Here is a 16,685-nt window from a genome sequence, read left to right as displayed (position 1 = left end):
GATAAATTCTTGATTAATTCCGGTAACGGTTAAGAGAAAAGAAGATCCGTGACCTGATCTCTGGCAGTAAAACACATTTTTACTGTGAATTTTCTCTGGTGAGTGTTGTAACGTGTTTTGCAACCGAAATTAAGCTAATGCTAACTGGCGTCACAGGCATTACTGCTCATATATTCCGACAAGGAAGGACAGAGAAACGTAAATAAAACCAATCGGGGAAACGTGTGAGATTAAAATGATGATTTTCACTGTATTGCATTTTTTATGTATAAACTAAGAGGTCGGATACAGTGTGATACGTTTGTTTTGCAAGCTTGCCATTAGTTGAATATTATTTTTGTGATAAATGGAATTTATTGCTTCCTGCATACTTTTGAAACTTAATAGTTAATTAAGTTCTATATATATGCAGGTTGGTTTTTTTAGAACCCCATTCAACTTTGAAGACTGTCCAGCTGCATAGCATCGCAGGCCTGGATTGGATTGCTGAACTCCAGGTTTCAACCCAAGACCTGGGACTGCTGGAACCGCTGCCTACTTTGCACTGGATAAGATAAGATTTTTTTTTGGATCCAAAGAAACACATGGCCATTTTACAAAGACTTGACTGACTGACTTAAATTACTGAACAAAAGAAAACAAAACTTCTAAAGGACGAACTGAACTATAAGGAATCTGAACCGAAGGAAATACACTGCCTGATATAAAAAACGGTGGACACTTTATGTTGGAAAAAAGAAAAGAGAGGAAAAAAAACTGTACAGTGACATTCTGTTTTAAGTTGTATTAAATAATCTGTTCATTCTTGATAATATGGTTGTTGTGCTTATTATCCTCCTTTTTGAACTTAGAAAGATAGACTAACTGTAGCTTCAACATTGAAATCTAAAGTTTCTCAACTTATCTATTTGTAAGTTACACTAGTTGGTTACATGAGGTTATCGCCTCTCCTCTCTTCCTCTCTGCTTGGATCCTCCTCTCACCACCCCCAGACACCAGTAAGTGTTTTCTGGTGTCTGAAAAACAACCAGTTTCCAAAACCTCAGAACTGTTGCATCACAATCCCCATTACCTATCAACCCCAAGCCAGTTCCCGCCCCTCACCTAGCAACCCAAGTGGAGCTCCACCCACTTCATTATAAGAAGACCGTCTGCTGGAAAAGGAAAATGTTTTGTTGTTGGCTGCACTATATAACAAGTGCATGTTTTCCCACTCACAAAGAACAGAGCTATATGGCTTCATTTTATTTTTGATGGCAATGTTTTTGTGATATTGCCAAAGAAAGTTATAGTTTGAACAGCTCACCTGTCCCAGAAACACGTCTCAGTTAAAGTCACGGCAGGTTTGTCTAAACTAACATTAGAACTATGTTAATAAAAGAGAAGAAAAGTTGAAAAAAAAAATACCTGGTGGCTGTCTGGACACTTTTCGGATTTAGACCCACTGATTGCCAGTGTCCCGGCCCGGCAATCAGCAGGTCGGGGTTCGGACACACTGATTGGCGCTGTTCGACTTGACAAATGTTGGTTTGGAACTGCTAAGTGTCACTGTCCCAAAGTCAGAACCCTCAGAGTTTGAATTAATAATGATATAAATGTGCATCAAATCCGCAGCGTGACTTTTTGCTACTTTTAGCTTTCTGGCAGCCTTTTACTAATTTTAGCTTTAACTATCCTTTTGCCACAGATTGCTTTTAGTTAGTGTTCCACTACTTTTAACTCGTGTTCTGCTACTTTTTACTTTTAGCTAGCATTTTGCTCTTTAACAACTCTGTTTTAGTTTCAGTTCAGCAAATCTCAGCAAAGTCATGATATTTTCACAGAAAATGACATTTTTTCTTTTATTCAGGCAGAAAAAAACTGGAGACTTTAAAAACCTCAGTTTTTATTTCAAACATAAAGATAGAATTTGACACCACGCTCTGATCATGAGCAGGAAGACCTACCTTCTGAGTAATGTGAGAGAGTGAGCAGGCTGACACATGACGCTCCGGCACCAGAACCAAATATGGTCACTCTCTTTGGGTCTCCTTTAAAGGCCTGGATATTCTCTTTGATCCACCTGAGAGCCTGGATCTGATCCAGGAGACCATAATTCCCCTTGGCTGCCTGGTCTCCTGTACTTAGAAAACCTGGAGTGAAAATATCAGAGAGGAAAAAAAAAACAAAGATGGGAATTTTACTTTTGAACTGTTTTCGGTACAGAGTGATAGTTTCACAAAATTTCTTTGATTTGAAGCACCTTGAAAAGGTATTGTGTCCAGATTATATCTGAGAATGAACATGAATGAGATATAAACACCAGACTAGACACAAACATTTTAATGATACCCATAAAAAACTGCAACAATGACAAAATGGGTAAACAGAAAGTCCAGGGAGTTACTGAATTTTTGTGCATTGGAAGTACAAAATTTCTATTTTTAAATTCTACGCTTTTAATCAAATTTTCAAAGATTTCTGTCAATTTGTTTAAGTGATAATAGTACAGGAAATAACTTGAACTTCTCCCAGATAATGAGATTACACCCTGGAGTAAACTTTTTGTTTTTTTAAAAAAAGGGGGGTTGCTACCCTGGTTTGTCACTTCATAGCCTTTGTTTCCAATCCTCTGTGCAACACTGAAGAAACGTGTCAGCTATGACAGCTCCACAACATCTAGAACCTTCAGCGTCTCGGGGTAAATCTCATCCACTGCATATACCATTACACTCTTAAAGCCTTTTGATTGGATGTACCTCTGGCACCAAAAGAAGCATATTATCCAAACTGACTAGTTCCATATTCCAAAACTTGTTCATAAATTAGCAAGTGTTCCTTAACCACTTAATGGCTTCTAAACTGTGCCAATGAGGCTCCTGTGCCTCCTTGCCAAGCCCGGCAGCAGCAGCCAGTAAGCTGCCAGCTCAGTCCAAGGAAATGGATATGATAAATTGGTCTTGGTAAGAAAGAAGGGGGGTAAAAGAGAAATGGTACATGTGGCTCTTTGATACAGAGTGAAAGTGGTTTGTTGAACTGGTTATGTGGAGGGGATGCTGGTAACAGGATGAAGGGAAGAGGTGGAGGAGGAATTACATGTCCTCATAGACCTTGTAGGATAACCGTGCGCCCTGACACTGCTTCCTCGTCTCTACTGCCTTACAACCCCCCCCACCCAGTTGCCCATTTCATTTTATCTCACCGTAAAGAATCCAAAGACAAAAGAATACCTGTTAGGCACTTCTCAGTGTGTTAGTCAAAGCACCATATGCCTGAAATAGACTGAACACGAAACGTTCTACAGCTTAAAGAAACATCACAGAAAACTGCTTCAAATAACAAATATATAAGAGCAAAAATGTATATATAAAACATAAAACTGAAAAAAACAAAAGGCAGTGGTTTGTATTGGTAAAATATGCCTTTATTGTTGTATTAAAGGAGTATATTGTGACTATCTGATTATAGAAATAGACTAAGTCTAAATTCCTTATGTAAAACAATTAGTAACTGAAATTAAACATAAAAGTATTTATATATATATATATATATATAGTTAATTTGACAATAAAATAAGAAATTAAATTTTAGTCCTTTTTGTGGAATTCTTTAATTAGCTTCAATCAGTGAAAATGTATAAGTTTTGGAATAATTTCAAGTAAAAACTAAGAAATTGATCTACATGCTTGGTCTGTGGTCAGACATGCCTTTTTAGCTTTTTGTACATAACTTTGTACCCATTATGTACCAGTTATGTACCTGTAAAGTACCCAGTAAAAAAACAGGTTTGCGTGATATCTTATAATAATACTATATTGCTAATGAGATTCTGAATAACCTTTTTTTCAAAGTTTGTGAATGCTGAGTTTGCATTCACACAATTTTAGTCCCATTTTTCTGCGTACTTTGTGGTTATTCTAGTCATTCATATATCCAAACATTCAGCTTATTCAGGAAATTGTTTTTTGTAACTGTACTTTTCAAAATTCCCAACTTTATTTACAAATATTTTCCCCATAGAAATATATCTTGAATTCCTTCAATAGCATTATTAGCTGTGCCGAGAAGGTTAAGTTTTCGGAAGTGATGGTCCATCCCTGTCTTTTTAATCACCCTATTGCCTCTGCAGAGGTTTGCGCTCGCTGTTTGCTGTAATCATTGTTTGTTTTTCATCACTTTTTAGCCACTGTTTACCTATTTTTTGCATTAAGCTACCGTTTTTCAAATTTTAGCTTCTATGTAGCTTTTTGATAGTTTGAACAAACCATTTAATAATTTTAGCCTCATGGAAGCTTTTTGCTCCTTTTAGCTAGCCTATTGTTACTTTTAGCTAGGCATTTTCTCTAGATTTTTGCTGTGATGCTGTCAGTACCTTCAGAGCCCAGTGGAAACCCACTATCTTCCTCCTTCTCAGCAGCAATATTCTCTGCTTGTGGGTGTGGGTGGTGGTAAAGCATTAAATCCCTCCCTCCCTTCTCCCTTTCTGAGAAAATGCTGCTTTCATTGGCAGGGAGCTTAATGTAGGTCAGTCATGACAAAGCAGAGAGAGCAGAGAGCCACAAGGTTTTAACAGCACTAAAGCAGGACACGGATTGAAAAGCTTCTCTGATTGATTCCAACAGCATTATATAGAGCAGCAACTCAACAAAACATGGCTGACAGGAAACACTGACAAGTGAATTAAGGTCATCAACTTCTCTGTCAGACAACAATCCTGAACCAGTTCTAGTGTGAGGGATTTAATCTGTACCTGTTCTGTAAAAATAAAATGTAATATATCATTTTAATTCTAAAATGTTTATGCTATATCATGTATAAAAACGTCCATATTTATTGTGTTCCAGCCATACTCTGAAAGATTGTGCAGGTCGTGGAGAGCCTGTAGGGTCATTATTGTGTGTGGAAGAGACTTAGCAAACTGTTCTACAACTGCTTTTTATGAAAACATCATTTTCTTTATTTACATACTATGAGCTTCTTCTCACCTTTCATTGTGGATTTTGACTTTAACTGTGCATAATCTAAACTTAAATTGCAATTAAACCATTTACCGTAGAGCAACTGACATAAAAAAAGGGCTCTTCTAAGGGTGAGGGGCCCCAGATGCCTCTGCTTCTTCTTGTCTGCTTGGAAATGGAACGCTGTTATTGTCAACCTCTGAACCTTCCTGAGAACAGCTGTGATTGGGTTTTTAGAGAGTCCCAACATTAGGTGTCAGCACAGAGTAGGCTTTATAAGATCTGGGTTCAGTAATACAACAGAATCAGTGTTTTTAGGGAATGAGCATTTGTCAGAGTAACACACATCAACATATCAGTCTTTACATTTAAAACTTTTCTATTATTTTAGAAAAATCATTTTTGTAATCTTTCTTTTCTGTGTCAGCTGAGGAGCATTAAAGTCATATCTTTTCCTAATCTGAAAAAGAGAATTAACTTTTATCATTTCAGCATCATGATACCATAATTACAAAAAGCTAAACAGATAGGACAAGCAGGATTTATGACTAATTTTGTTTTAATTACGAGCTCCAGAGATTTTTGCGATGAACATATAATATAATCTTCTGTCATATTTGTCTACCACAGCTTGACTGGTTACTGATCAAGAACTCCAAAAACACTTTTGTGGCATTCTGCCATTTTGCTTCCTGTTTTGCTCCTTCCTGTTCCTGATTGGTTGGCAACCTAATCATTGCCAGCTGCAGCAGTTCAAGCTCATCAGTGCTCTGGGTTCTTAAGGCTGTGTGGGGGATCAGATCAGCGCTGAAGCATTGCTTACCTCTAGTAATGCATCTTGGCCACTAGTGAGTTCTGATTACCTGTGTATGTGTCCTGTGTATGCTCAGAGTACCTGCCTCCTGGAGCTTCCAATCCAATCCAATCTGCACTGAGGCCTATCTGCCCCGATTACAGTCCAGAACCAACTTACCTGGAGACCAACCACCTGTAAATAACTACCACTGTGACTTCGACCCTCTTCTCTTCTCACCAAACAAAGACAAAACATGAAAACAATAAAAAAAACAATAAAAACCTATGTCCTGACAGGACTCCCCTCTTAAGGGGCGGCTCCAGACGTCCATAAAATCAAAACAAAAACCTAGGATGGGAGGGTGGTGGTGTGGGGGACAAAAAGAATGGATGGAGGGCACAAAATCAACAAAAAGCCGGCTAGGCAAAAGGCCAGGGGAACATAAAAACCCAAACAAAAATTAAGAAATCAAAGTTTGGGTGGACGTCCAGGGAACCAGCCACGACGTGGCATGAGCTCAGGTGGATGGCCAGGGCGCCGTCCATGGCGTGGCATGAGCTCAGGTGGCCCAAGTGGCTGGGGAGAGGGAAGTCTGGGGCTCCCTACTTAGGCTGCTACCCCCGCGACCCGACCCCGGATAAGTGGAAGAAGATGGATGGATGGCATGCTGTTAGTCCATTTGTACTTTTTTCTTGATTTCTTATTCTTTGGCTGTTTTCTTGTTGGTGTTACTGTAAATTGTGCTCACTGTGTTGTATAGGAGGTAAGTGTGTCCAGCTGGACCCCTGTTGTTCTCAGTGTCTTAAACCTGCTTACCTCTGGGGAAGCATCCTTCTCTGTCTTCCAGGGCTCAGAGCTGTGGCGTGGCTGTTGTCACAGCCATCAGAGGTCTGAATCTGGTGGGACCTTCGAGTAGCACTCTGTGAAGGGGGCTTGCAAGTACTTCCCCCTTGCAAGGCAGTTTGCTCATAATTGCCCATTTTTATTGTGTTCTGCACCAAGACGCTCCAAATATCACTTGCACTTCCTGAGTATTTTTACCTTTGTTAAAGCCAGTAGAGTTTTCAGACTATGTGTCAGATTAGATCAGGGCTACTTAGATCTTCCATCTGTGGTGGCAAGAGAACTTCAGCCCCTAACACCCACATCATCAAACCCTTATCTTCATCAAGCTGCCATGTGATTTACAAAACTCCTGCACACACTGAGACTGACAGGCAGGACAAAGAGGTTCTGACAAATCTCACACTCAAAAGATAGCAAAAACAGAACCTAAAAACAGAAAAACAACCCCACAGGCTGTATTTTGCATCACTTATTTCTTCTCTGTGTCTGTGGCCATCATCACAACTACTCCAGCTCATTTCCCCGTTATTATATGGCTGAGTTGACTGGAGACCTCAGTCACCTCTTCATTTTCCAAATTTGTTTATAAACCTAGCCAACCGTGGCATATCTCTGATGAAGGATGGAGTGAGGGCACATGGAAAGGAGCACATTCCCAAAATACAATATTCAGTAAAGGAAGAGTGCACTTGACACATCTAAATGCCATAAACATACACAATTAAAGGCCTAGAATTCCTTGAAGGAATTTTAGTTTTATGTTGAGAAATGATTAAGTTGTATGTTTTGGTAAAATCTTGGAAATAACATTAGGCACAATCTCATACATTATCTTGCATAATCTTGAAAGATATGTTTCGACTTGAAGACTGTGTTTTGATTGACTCAGCTACTACTACAATGTTCAATATCTGTCCAATTTACTGAGGTATAGCCATCTTGTATTGGGTTTGTTGTGGCAGTTGTAAATGAAATAAAGAGAAAACTCACAAACTTTACTACTAAAAGTTCACAAAGCCTCAAACATGCTACAAGGAACAAGTGATCACATATTTGTTAAATCATTTTGTCTGTATGTCATGTTGTCTTCAGGCTATATTTTCTTTGTCATGTAGTCTTTTACTTGTCTTCTTGTTATGTCATGTTGTGTTTTAGTCACATTCTGTTTGTCATATGACCTTATGTCATAATGTTTTTATGTTGTATTGTCCTTATGTCATGTTTTGTTCGGTTGCAATTTCTTTATGTCTGTGAGGGATTTACCGCCTCACAAACAGGTGCTGTGTTTATGTATTTTCTATGCACTAAATAATTTAATTCATAAATTTATTTTTTGTTATTTGTGTTGATTTACTTGGGAAGGTTTAAACCTGGTTGATCGGTTTATTTATTTAACTTTAAGATTTTGTTTTCTCATCACTCTCCTTCTCTTTGAGGCCTTCTTGTCATGTGTTGCCATGGAAGCACGCTCATGAGCAGTGCTGACAAGGAACTGGTGTTTTCAATCAGCCTCACTGGGAAAACCTACATTGACTGAGAGGAAGGGAAGATGGCTTGGATTGTGTTAGGGTTTAGACCAGGGGTGTCCAATCCTGGTCCTCGAGGGCCACTATCCTGCACGTTTTCCTTGTTTCTCTGCTCCAACACACCTGATTTGAATCAATGGGTGATTAACGGGCTTCTGCAGAACATGAAGAGGTGATTTAACCTCTGAATCAGGTGTGTTGGAGCAGAGAAACAAGGAAAACATGCAGGATAGTGGCTCTCCAGGACCAGGATTGGACACCCCTAGATTAGACTGATGTTTAACTTTAAACTAAACTTGTTAAAGTTGAATGCAAATATATAAATGTTTATTTTCTTTCTAGAAATTTAATTTAGTTAAGTGTGTATGTGTATGTTTACATAGAAAGTGTACGCTTTGTCTTCACCCCTCTTGATTAGTAGTGGTACAGGCTGTAATGCTTTAAAAGATGGTGTTTTAAAACACTCTTTCTCTCTGGTTGGTGGTTGAGGAAAGGGGAAATGCATGTCTTACTGTTACAATGTAAGAACAATCCTTTTTAAAAAAAAAATATGTGTATATATAAAATCAGAGCTCTGCAACTTTGGATCCAGTTTGATTTTTTTTCTCTGTTCCTGCCATTTTCAATTTTTAGGCCCAAGAGGTTTTGACTTTGTCCTCAAACCTTACATTTGGTATCAGAAGTGGGACTGACACTGATGCTACATCTGTCACTTAGAAAAATGGTAGCCATAAAAGAAAAAAAAAAGAAATTTTATGTTGTGAATGAGCGTACTAAGCTGTGCTCGGTCCCTCCCTGGATCCCCCTGCCAGGAAGATTTTATATCAGTGACACAGCAGTCACAAGTCTGAAGCTTGTCTATGGTAAATCCAATAAGTACAGTGAGGTGCAGGGATAGGACAGGCAGGGATGAGGAGAAGAGGAGAGGGACATCTGGCAGATTTTTTTTTATAATGCATGTGTACATTCAGAACTGTAAGTGGAGCTCGAAACAGTGGACACACATCAGTATTCAGGCTTCATCTGGGTCACAAGGCATTCATCAGCTGCCCTTACAGCCCTCCCACCCCCCCCCCACACACACACACTCACACGCACATTACAACCTACAACCATCACCTCACCACACACCATCTGTCCTCAGAAATCCTGACTATTAAATCCATCAGGGTCTGATCAGTCTCCCCCCACAGATCTGCCAGACACATGTGACCAGTCAGCTAAGAATGCTCATCTTCCTGCTAACACAACATGTCCAAAACACATTTCCTACAAACCAAAAAATGATCTTGATTCTCAAATATATGTGATCTCAGTTCAGCATTTTCTGTGAATGCTGAGTGCTGAATGACTGTTGAAACTTGTAGAAGAAAGAATTGTTAACTGAATTGGTAAAGTTAAACCAAGCGGAACATGAGGTAGAATGAGCAACACACAAGCTAATATGAACAAAACTGTAGCAGTCCCGTCCTCAATCTAGTGGCTCTCTTTGCATCTCAGAACTGATTTTAAAAGTCATAATACTCTGACTTGCTTTAGCCTTATGTTCCTTCCTAAGATCATCTGATCAGCTGCTTTTGGTCATCCTGAAAACTAGGCTGAAGCTCAGAAAAGTCCAGTTCTCTCAAACTTTGGAACAATCTGCCTTCTAATATGTGATTAAATGTTTGTGCTGTTCTAGTCAAAAGTTAAGATCAAAGGTCAAGATCACAGGTGACTGTGACTAACAGGAATGAGGGTCGCATGCAGCTCATTCGTCTCACGCGCAGGTCTATATGTAGAGCTTTTGTCCACTTTGGTGCTTCATAATCTCCTCTGACTTCGAAAAAAAAGGAGTCCGTCTTTTAACACTTTCTTTGTGACATGTTGTATGTTGTAGTAGGTGTTACCGTGTAAAGCGGTAGAGAAAGGTAGCAGTGTTGGGGGTGTGTGGAAAAAAAACTTGTCTAACAAATTACGTATTTTACAATAAACAAGTGGAGCTTAGACTGGCGGCCCTCCAGGCTTTTAATACACTGGTGGAAACCCTGAGAACGGCAAGGCTAAAAATACTATAGAAATTTCAGATCCAGACTGACAAACATGTGATGGCAGACCAACCGGACATCGTGGTGGTTGACAAGATACATAAGAAAGCAGTGGTGTTGGATATAGCAGTACCAAGTGACTGTAACTCATGACGATGGAGCATGAGAAGCTGCAAAAATACCAAAGACTGAAAGAGGAAATAGAGAAGGTGTGGCCAGTGAAAACCTCAGTGGTACTAGTAGCATACCTGCCAACTCACCCGATTTGGGCGGGATAGTCCCGATTTTCAGCCCCCCTGACCCGCATCCCGCCTTAGGGGCTGCGGGATAGCTAAATATCCCGATTTTGACAGCTGTCAAACTTTTTTGTTTTTGTTAACACCAATATCTCCACCAGGCGGCAGCACATTGCCTGGGCTGAGTGCCTCATGAATATTAATGAGGCTCAATAATGTGCCTGCATAGCCGCCATTATTGATTTTCGGCTGAGTGAGCAGAGTGAATAGAAAACTTCTTAAAAAGTGAAACTATCGTGGTTTTTGCCATGGAAGAGTGATTTTGTTAGGATCAAACAGAAAGTAAGTGCACACAGAAAAGAAATATGAAACTTAGCATGCATACAGTATGGATATTTGGTGATATATTGAGGTGTTTTTTATGCTCATCATGTTGGTCTATTTTAACAAACATCACCATGCAATGTCTGGACTTACATGTAGTAAGTCCAGTCCAAATTCTAGCTCCAAAATGCAGGAAATAGCACTTTTCAACTGCTGTTTTAAAAAATTTTCCCGGGACACCCCTGGCTACGCTTCGTGCCGTTCGCGCTCGCTCTCACGCGCACCTATCCTTTTTTTCAATTTTTAAATGTTGGCAGGTATGCAGTAGTCATCAAGGTACTCAACGCTGTAACTCTCTAACTGGCTCCAACAGATCCTAGGATCAAACTTAGAGATCTATGTTCAGAACAGTCCTATGAACAGCTAAGAAATTGTGCAGAATGTCCAAGCTCGTAGGCCTCTGGTCAAGCTTGAAGTGAAGTGGATATTTCCCATGTAAAACCATTAGGAGAGTTGGGGGTATTTTTTTTTGGGCGGGGGGGAGGGGGGTTGTGTGTGTGTGCATGCGTTAGAGGCTGACATTTTCTCGGGAATCCCACGGGTCACGGAATTCCCGCAGGATTCCTGTGGGATGGGAGTCAACTTTACTGTTAATCACGTGATTGGTACGGTACAGGATAAAAACTTAACAGGAGCAGACGGGAGCGGGAACCAACCAAAAAAAAAAAAGAAAAAAACCCCAAACAATAGCAAAACATAGTACATTAACTGCCATTATGTAGTTTTATTTCAGAGAGCCTACTAAAGCAGGTCAAAAGAACTAAATCCACTCCCGTGTCATCCTCTAGTGTGCGTGTGTATATAAAATTAAGGAAAGTGAGACCCCCAACATTTGCAGGAGGTAAGATCACATCAGACATGTTGTTAGTCAGGTTTCATGGTTTCTATGCAGCCACAAAGCTATTTTTTCAGCATCTAAGAAGTTCCGAGAGGCCTAAAGCTGATTCCAGTCGTCCGGTCCTGTTGTGTCCCACAGCTCAATGTACAGTTAGTGAAGACATTCTATGTAATAATCCATATATGTGCTAACAGCCCTAACTCAATCAAATTTAGAGATAGAGATACGTTTGATATGATAGTACCTGAGAGTCATTCCATCAAATAATATGAGCACTAACCGTTAGCAAAATATCTCATGAACCACTAGACAGATTTTAATGAAGCTTTTAGGAAATTATCATTGGCTGTAGCTAAGAACTGATTATTTTATTCCAGTATTGAGAAACATAATAAAACCTACACAAAGCAGAACCAATAAGCGTGTATGCATGAAAGTCAAGATATGAATTCTAAAGAGTCTGTGTGATGGAGATGATGTGATGTGCAGGAGGAGGCTCATCTTCGTGCACACTCATTAGGATTCACATGGGGTAATTAGGAGAGGAGCAGCAGCCACCGCCTCCACACTTGTGTCTTCAGAACATCAAAGTAGCATCAGCCTGTATCGTTTTGCTATCTCACTCTTCCTCTTCGTATTATTATTTTTTGAGCCCTGAAGTTGTTGTGTGACATTATTCTTTAATCAGCTTGGCATAAAGGGAGCGCTCTGCCTCACAGATATCATGCAAATCAGACCCCTGCCTCTGTGTAAGCAGCTTGATTCATGCTGGTGGTCATTGCTGGAATACCCCACCATTACATAAGATCAGATTTTCACAGGCCATAACCAAAGCAGCTTAGATCTGCCACTCTCTCGCAAACAGAAAAAAGAAAACTCTTAACCCAAAATTCTCCTGTGGAAAAAGAACAGTTTAAATGTTCCCAAATGGCAGATCATTATCTGTATCCAGACACAATAGAAGGCTTACTTGGACCCAGATCATGTTAAATGAAATTAAAAAAAAAATATTTTATTAAAATTTTTCTTTCTATATTTACAGTTCCTTTTGGGGTTGTGTCACTTTTCTTAAATTTACAGTGATTCATTTTAAGCAATGCAGCTTTTCTCACATTTACAGCATTACAGCATTTCATTTTAAGTGGCTCAGCATTTCTAGCATTTATGGTAATTTATTTTAGGCAGCATAGCCCTTGTAGCATTTTGATAATTTATATTATGTGTCACAAGTGTGTTCCAACTACAGAGGGATCACACTCTTAAGCCTCCCTGGTAAGTTCTATTCGGGGGTTCTGGAGAGGAGAGTCTGTTGGATAGTCAAACCTCAGATTCAGGAAGAGCAGTGTGGTTTTTGTCCTGGCCGTGGAACACTGGACCAGCTCTATACCCTCAGCAGGGTCCTTGAGGGTGCATGGGAGTTCGCCCAACCAGTCTACATGTGTTTTGTGGACTTGGAGAAGGCGTTCGACCGTGTCCCTCGGGGAGTCTTGTAGGGAGTGCTCCGGGAGTATGAGGTACCGGGCCCTTTGATACGGGCTGTTAGGTCCCTATATGACCGGTGTCAGAGCTTGGTCCGCATTGCCGGCAGTAAGTCGGACTCGTTTCCAGTGAGAGTTGGACTCCGCCAAGGTTGCCCTTTGTCACCGATTCTGTTCATAACATTTATAGCCTCATTTTTAAAGAAAATAACTTATTTATTAAAACTAAAGTAAACAGAAAAACAAAGGCTGGCGTGGCAGCAAAATGGCAAAACAAGGATCCAAAACTATAAACGAGGACAAGGCATGGCAAAGTAAACAACATCAATGATTCGGCGGAGAAGTGGAGAAGCTGACCAGGTTTTAAAACAGAGGATGATTAAGAGAAATGGGCACAGGTGAGTGATTACAATCGCTGACAGGTGGAAATGGGCGTGGCAGACAAACAGGAGCAGACTGAGGGATGGTGAATGATGGCAAAGGGACAAGGAACAAAACAGACAAGATAACGACTACTAACTAAATCAAGACAAAACAAACACCCAGATCCTTACACACACTGAAAACTTGATTTGTCATTTTGTTGAATAACGATGTTTGAATTCATAAACCAGATAGTAAAAGATTCAAATTGTTTCAGTATTTAGAATCAACGTTTGTTAACTCTTTTTTTATCTTTCAAAGCATCAGAAAATGTGATTTTTTTTTGTAATTATAACAGATTTCCCCTCCAAACAAAAAAATGACCAAAAACTCTATTTATAACTCAGTGACATGCTTGGTTGGTCCTCCAGTCTAATTGCATTAAATAAAAAAAACTTAAATTAGCAGAATGGTAGCTCAAAGGTAAAAGTAGCAGAATAATAGCTAAAAACTAAAAAAGGCAGAACAGTAGCTAAAAGCTGAAAGTGACAGAATTTTAGCAAAAAGATTAAATTGGCAGAATAGTTACTATGAATCGTAGAAATGTAGCTAAAAGCTAAAAGTAGTTGATGGAACTGAAGGGATGTTCATCTAATTTTGATGGGTAATATTATTTTAAATAATGTTAAAGGGCTTAAAAAGTGTAAAAATTACAAAACACAAAATATATTTCTGGTTGGGCCAAACCTTTTGACACATTAATAATTAAAATAGCACAAAGTATGCAGAAGCAGTCTGACTGCAAGAAACATACAAAAAAGAAAAAGAAAAGAAAAAACAACTGTGTAAATAGTTTTTATCAGAGCAAACCTCTGAAATTCTCCATTTCCACTCTGGTTTTCCCCCCATTTTGTGTCTTGTCTACCTCACCCCCACATTCACTCACTCTTTATGTTGTCTCTCTTACATTCTCTCTGCATTGCACAGTTTTCCAGAACATCCTTTCCCCTGGCTCCCAGGCAACTAAATATAGTGTCTGGTGCAGACAGCTCAGCCTTCTAATGAACAGTAAGCAGAGTTCTGCAGAGACGTGTGTGCACAACAATGTGCTGGAGTTCCACTTTAGCAGACAATGAAGAGCATACAGACGACAGGTGCATCATTCAATACTGGAAACAATAAAAATGAACATATTAAATGCGATTATAAATCTGGGACACAAACGACAAAACCAACAAATCTTTTCCCCTACAGAGCAGGAACATGAAGCTCAAACAAGTAGATGAACATCATGTTATTCATATTAATCATCTCTATCTTCTGATTTCTATCATGATAAATGAAAGCTACTACTTCTGTTGTGTAACATGGGCTGCCAAATGAAGTGATATGTGAAATCAGAGATCAGCTAAAAGCAACCAATAGGAAGCAGAGAGGTGTCTTCTGAACTGCATAATTATCTATGGAATACCGAGTACGTAGTGGGAAATTTGCTTGAAACAGGTGATGCATAGTGATGGGAACTGCAGTTCTTTTGAGTGTACTAAATCTCTGCAATCAGTTCATTAAAATCAAAAAATTTGTTAATCGAATTGTTCAGTTCATGCAGTACACGAGTGAGTGACACAACGCCACTTCCAGCACAGTACTATGCAAACAAATCACTCCTCAGTAGCAGTTCTCTGTGTGTGCGTATGCATAAATTGACAATTCATTACTAAACGAATTAGTTCCTTGCTCTATCTGACAGATTCTCCTCTCTGTGTAGCCTATGTTGGCAAGTGACACAACAGAGTCAGAGAGTTTTTCATTCACTGAGTGATACATCTAGTTCATTTGCAGTGAACAAATCATAAGTCTTGTTTGCTCTGGCGTTAACAACAGTCCCTCCCCATCTGCACAGCACACGCAAATGTGACTTTCAGTTTCACATCACGAATGAGTCACAGAACACGGAAGTTCCACTCCTGACCGGCACATTCATGCTGAGCTCAACTAAACTGAAAAAGAAACTCATCAGTTATTAAAGTGGTTCAGTTCAGTTTGTTCACTCAAAAGAGTTGTTTGTTTGAATACATTTTTTGTGAACAACACAACACTAGAGCACATGGAGGTGAACTGACTAAAACCTGACTGCTAGTACTGGGTCAATCCGCAGGAAGACACCGTTGAATCCACGGAGTGTGAATATCCAACCTCGAGTCCCTCTAGTGGTCTGGTGCACTTCCGTTTTGTGGAATGAAATTACAGCTTTTCTTACTTAATGCTGTAGAGATTTTTAGTGTTTTCTGTATTTGCAGCATTTTTCCTTCGCATTTGTTTTGATATTTGTGTTCCTTCGGTCAAATTTCCATGATTTAAGTATTTTTCTTTTGCAGCGTTTCTTTATTGCATTTGTTTTTTTTTTTGTGTGTGTGTTTTGGAGTTTGCAGTCATTTTTGCTTTTTGCAGCGTGTTTAGCTGTCAGCCACCCTACAAAATGGCATTGGTTTACAGGTGCTTTATGCGTCTCTTTGTAGTTGCATTGTGTACGTGTGCTTTCATGAATCAGTACAAATCAGTTAATCCACATGCCTAAAAAGGAGACATAAAAACAAATGGATGCATAAGTAGAGCAACTCTAACTCTAAAGAAAACTATAGCAAACCTCATGGGGATGGCCCAGTTGAGGAACTGATGTAAGGGTGAAGGCATTAACCCTGATGATGCCATACTGGTCAAGGACATCCCAGAAGAAGCAGAGGTGAGTGTCACTGAAGAAACACTGCAATCTTTCAAAGCACTTGGTCGAGTTAAAGTTAGAGGATGGAAGTATGACCCAACAACTCAAAGTTTAACTGTCCTATGTGAGTGTAGAGAAAAAGTTCATGCAAAAGCCTTTATGCTGGACGTTTTGCTAGAAGGCTCCAATCAGCCCTGGAGAATCTCTGGACCCATAGTAGAGTAAAATGAACCCCAAAACTCTCGAAATGGAAGCACCCTCTCTGCTGACAAAAGTCAAGACCCCCCATTTCAAACATCCACCCCTGAGGCCATCATCAGAGCAGTTGGTGAAGTCCTTTAAATGACAAACCGGCACAGAAACAGTGAAAATAGCCCCTATAGGTGGCTGCAAACCTTCTCTGGAGTCCGACCCACCCCTCCGGGGGAAGAAACTAATTAAGCACGTATTGATCAGGGGGCACTCGATCAGACATAATGATTTTGAACCTACGACTAAAAGATTACAAGAAAAATTCCCCAACATTTTTACA

The 16,685-nt window shown here is 39.7% G+C and overlaps 1 protein-coding gene across 1 annotated transcript in view; it reads right to left on the bottom strand.

Moving 5' to 3' along the window:
- The window catches only part of nlgn4xa (neuroligin 4 X-linked a), a 71,419-nt gene that overhangs the window by 27,792 nt on the left and 26,942 nt on the right, over positions 1-16,685 (bottom strand). Inside the window, exon 4 of the mRNA XM_017426342.2 lies at positions 1,947-2,132. Within this exon, the coding sequence (XP_017281831.1) occupies positions 1,947-2,132 (186 nt within the window). The remainder of the gene's footprint in view (positions 1-1,946; positions 2,133-16,685) is intronic.

Source organism: Kryptolebias marmoratus, linkage group LG1, assembly GCF_001649575.2.
Source record: "Kryptolebias marmoratus isolate JLee-2015 linkage group LG1, ASM164957v2, whole genome shotgun sequence".
Taxonomy (NCBI): domain Eukaryota; kingdom Metazoa; phylum Chordata; class Actinopteri; order Cyprinodontiformes; family Rivulidae; genus Kryptolebias; species Kryptolebias marmoratus.
Note: the sequence above shows the minus strand (reverse complement) of the source record. Positions and strands in the feature narration are given on the sequence as shown.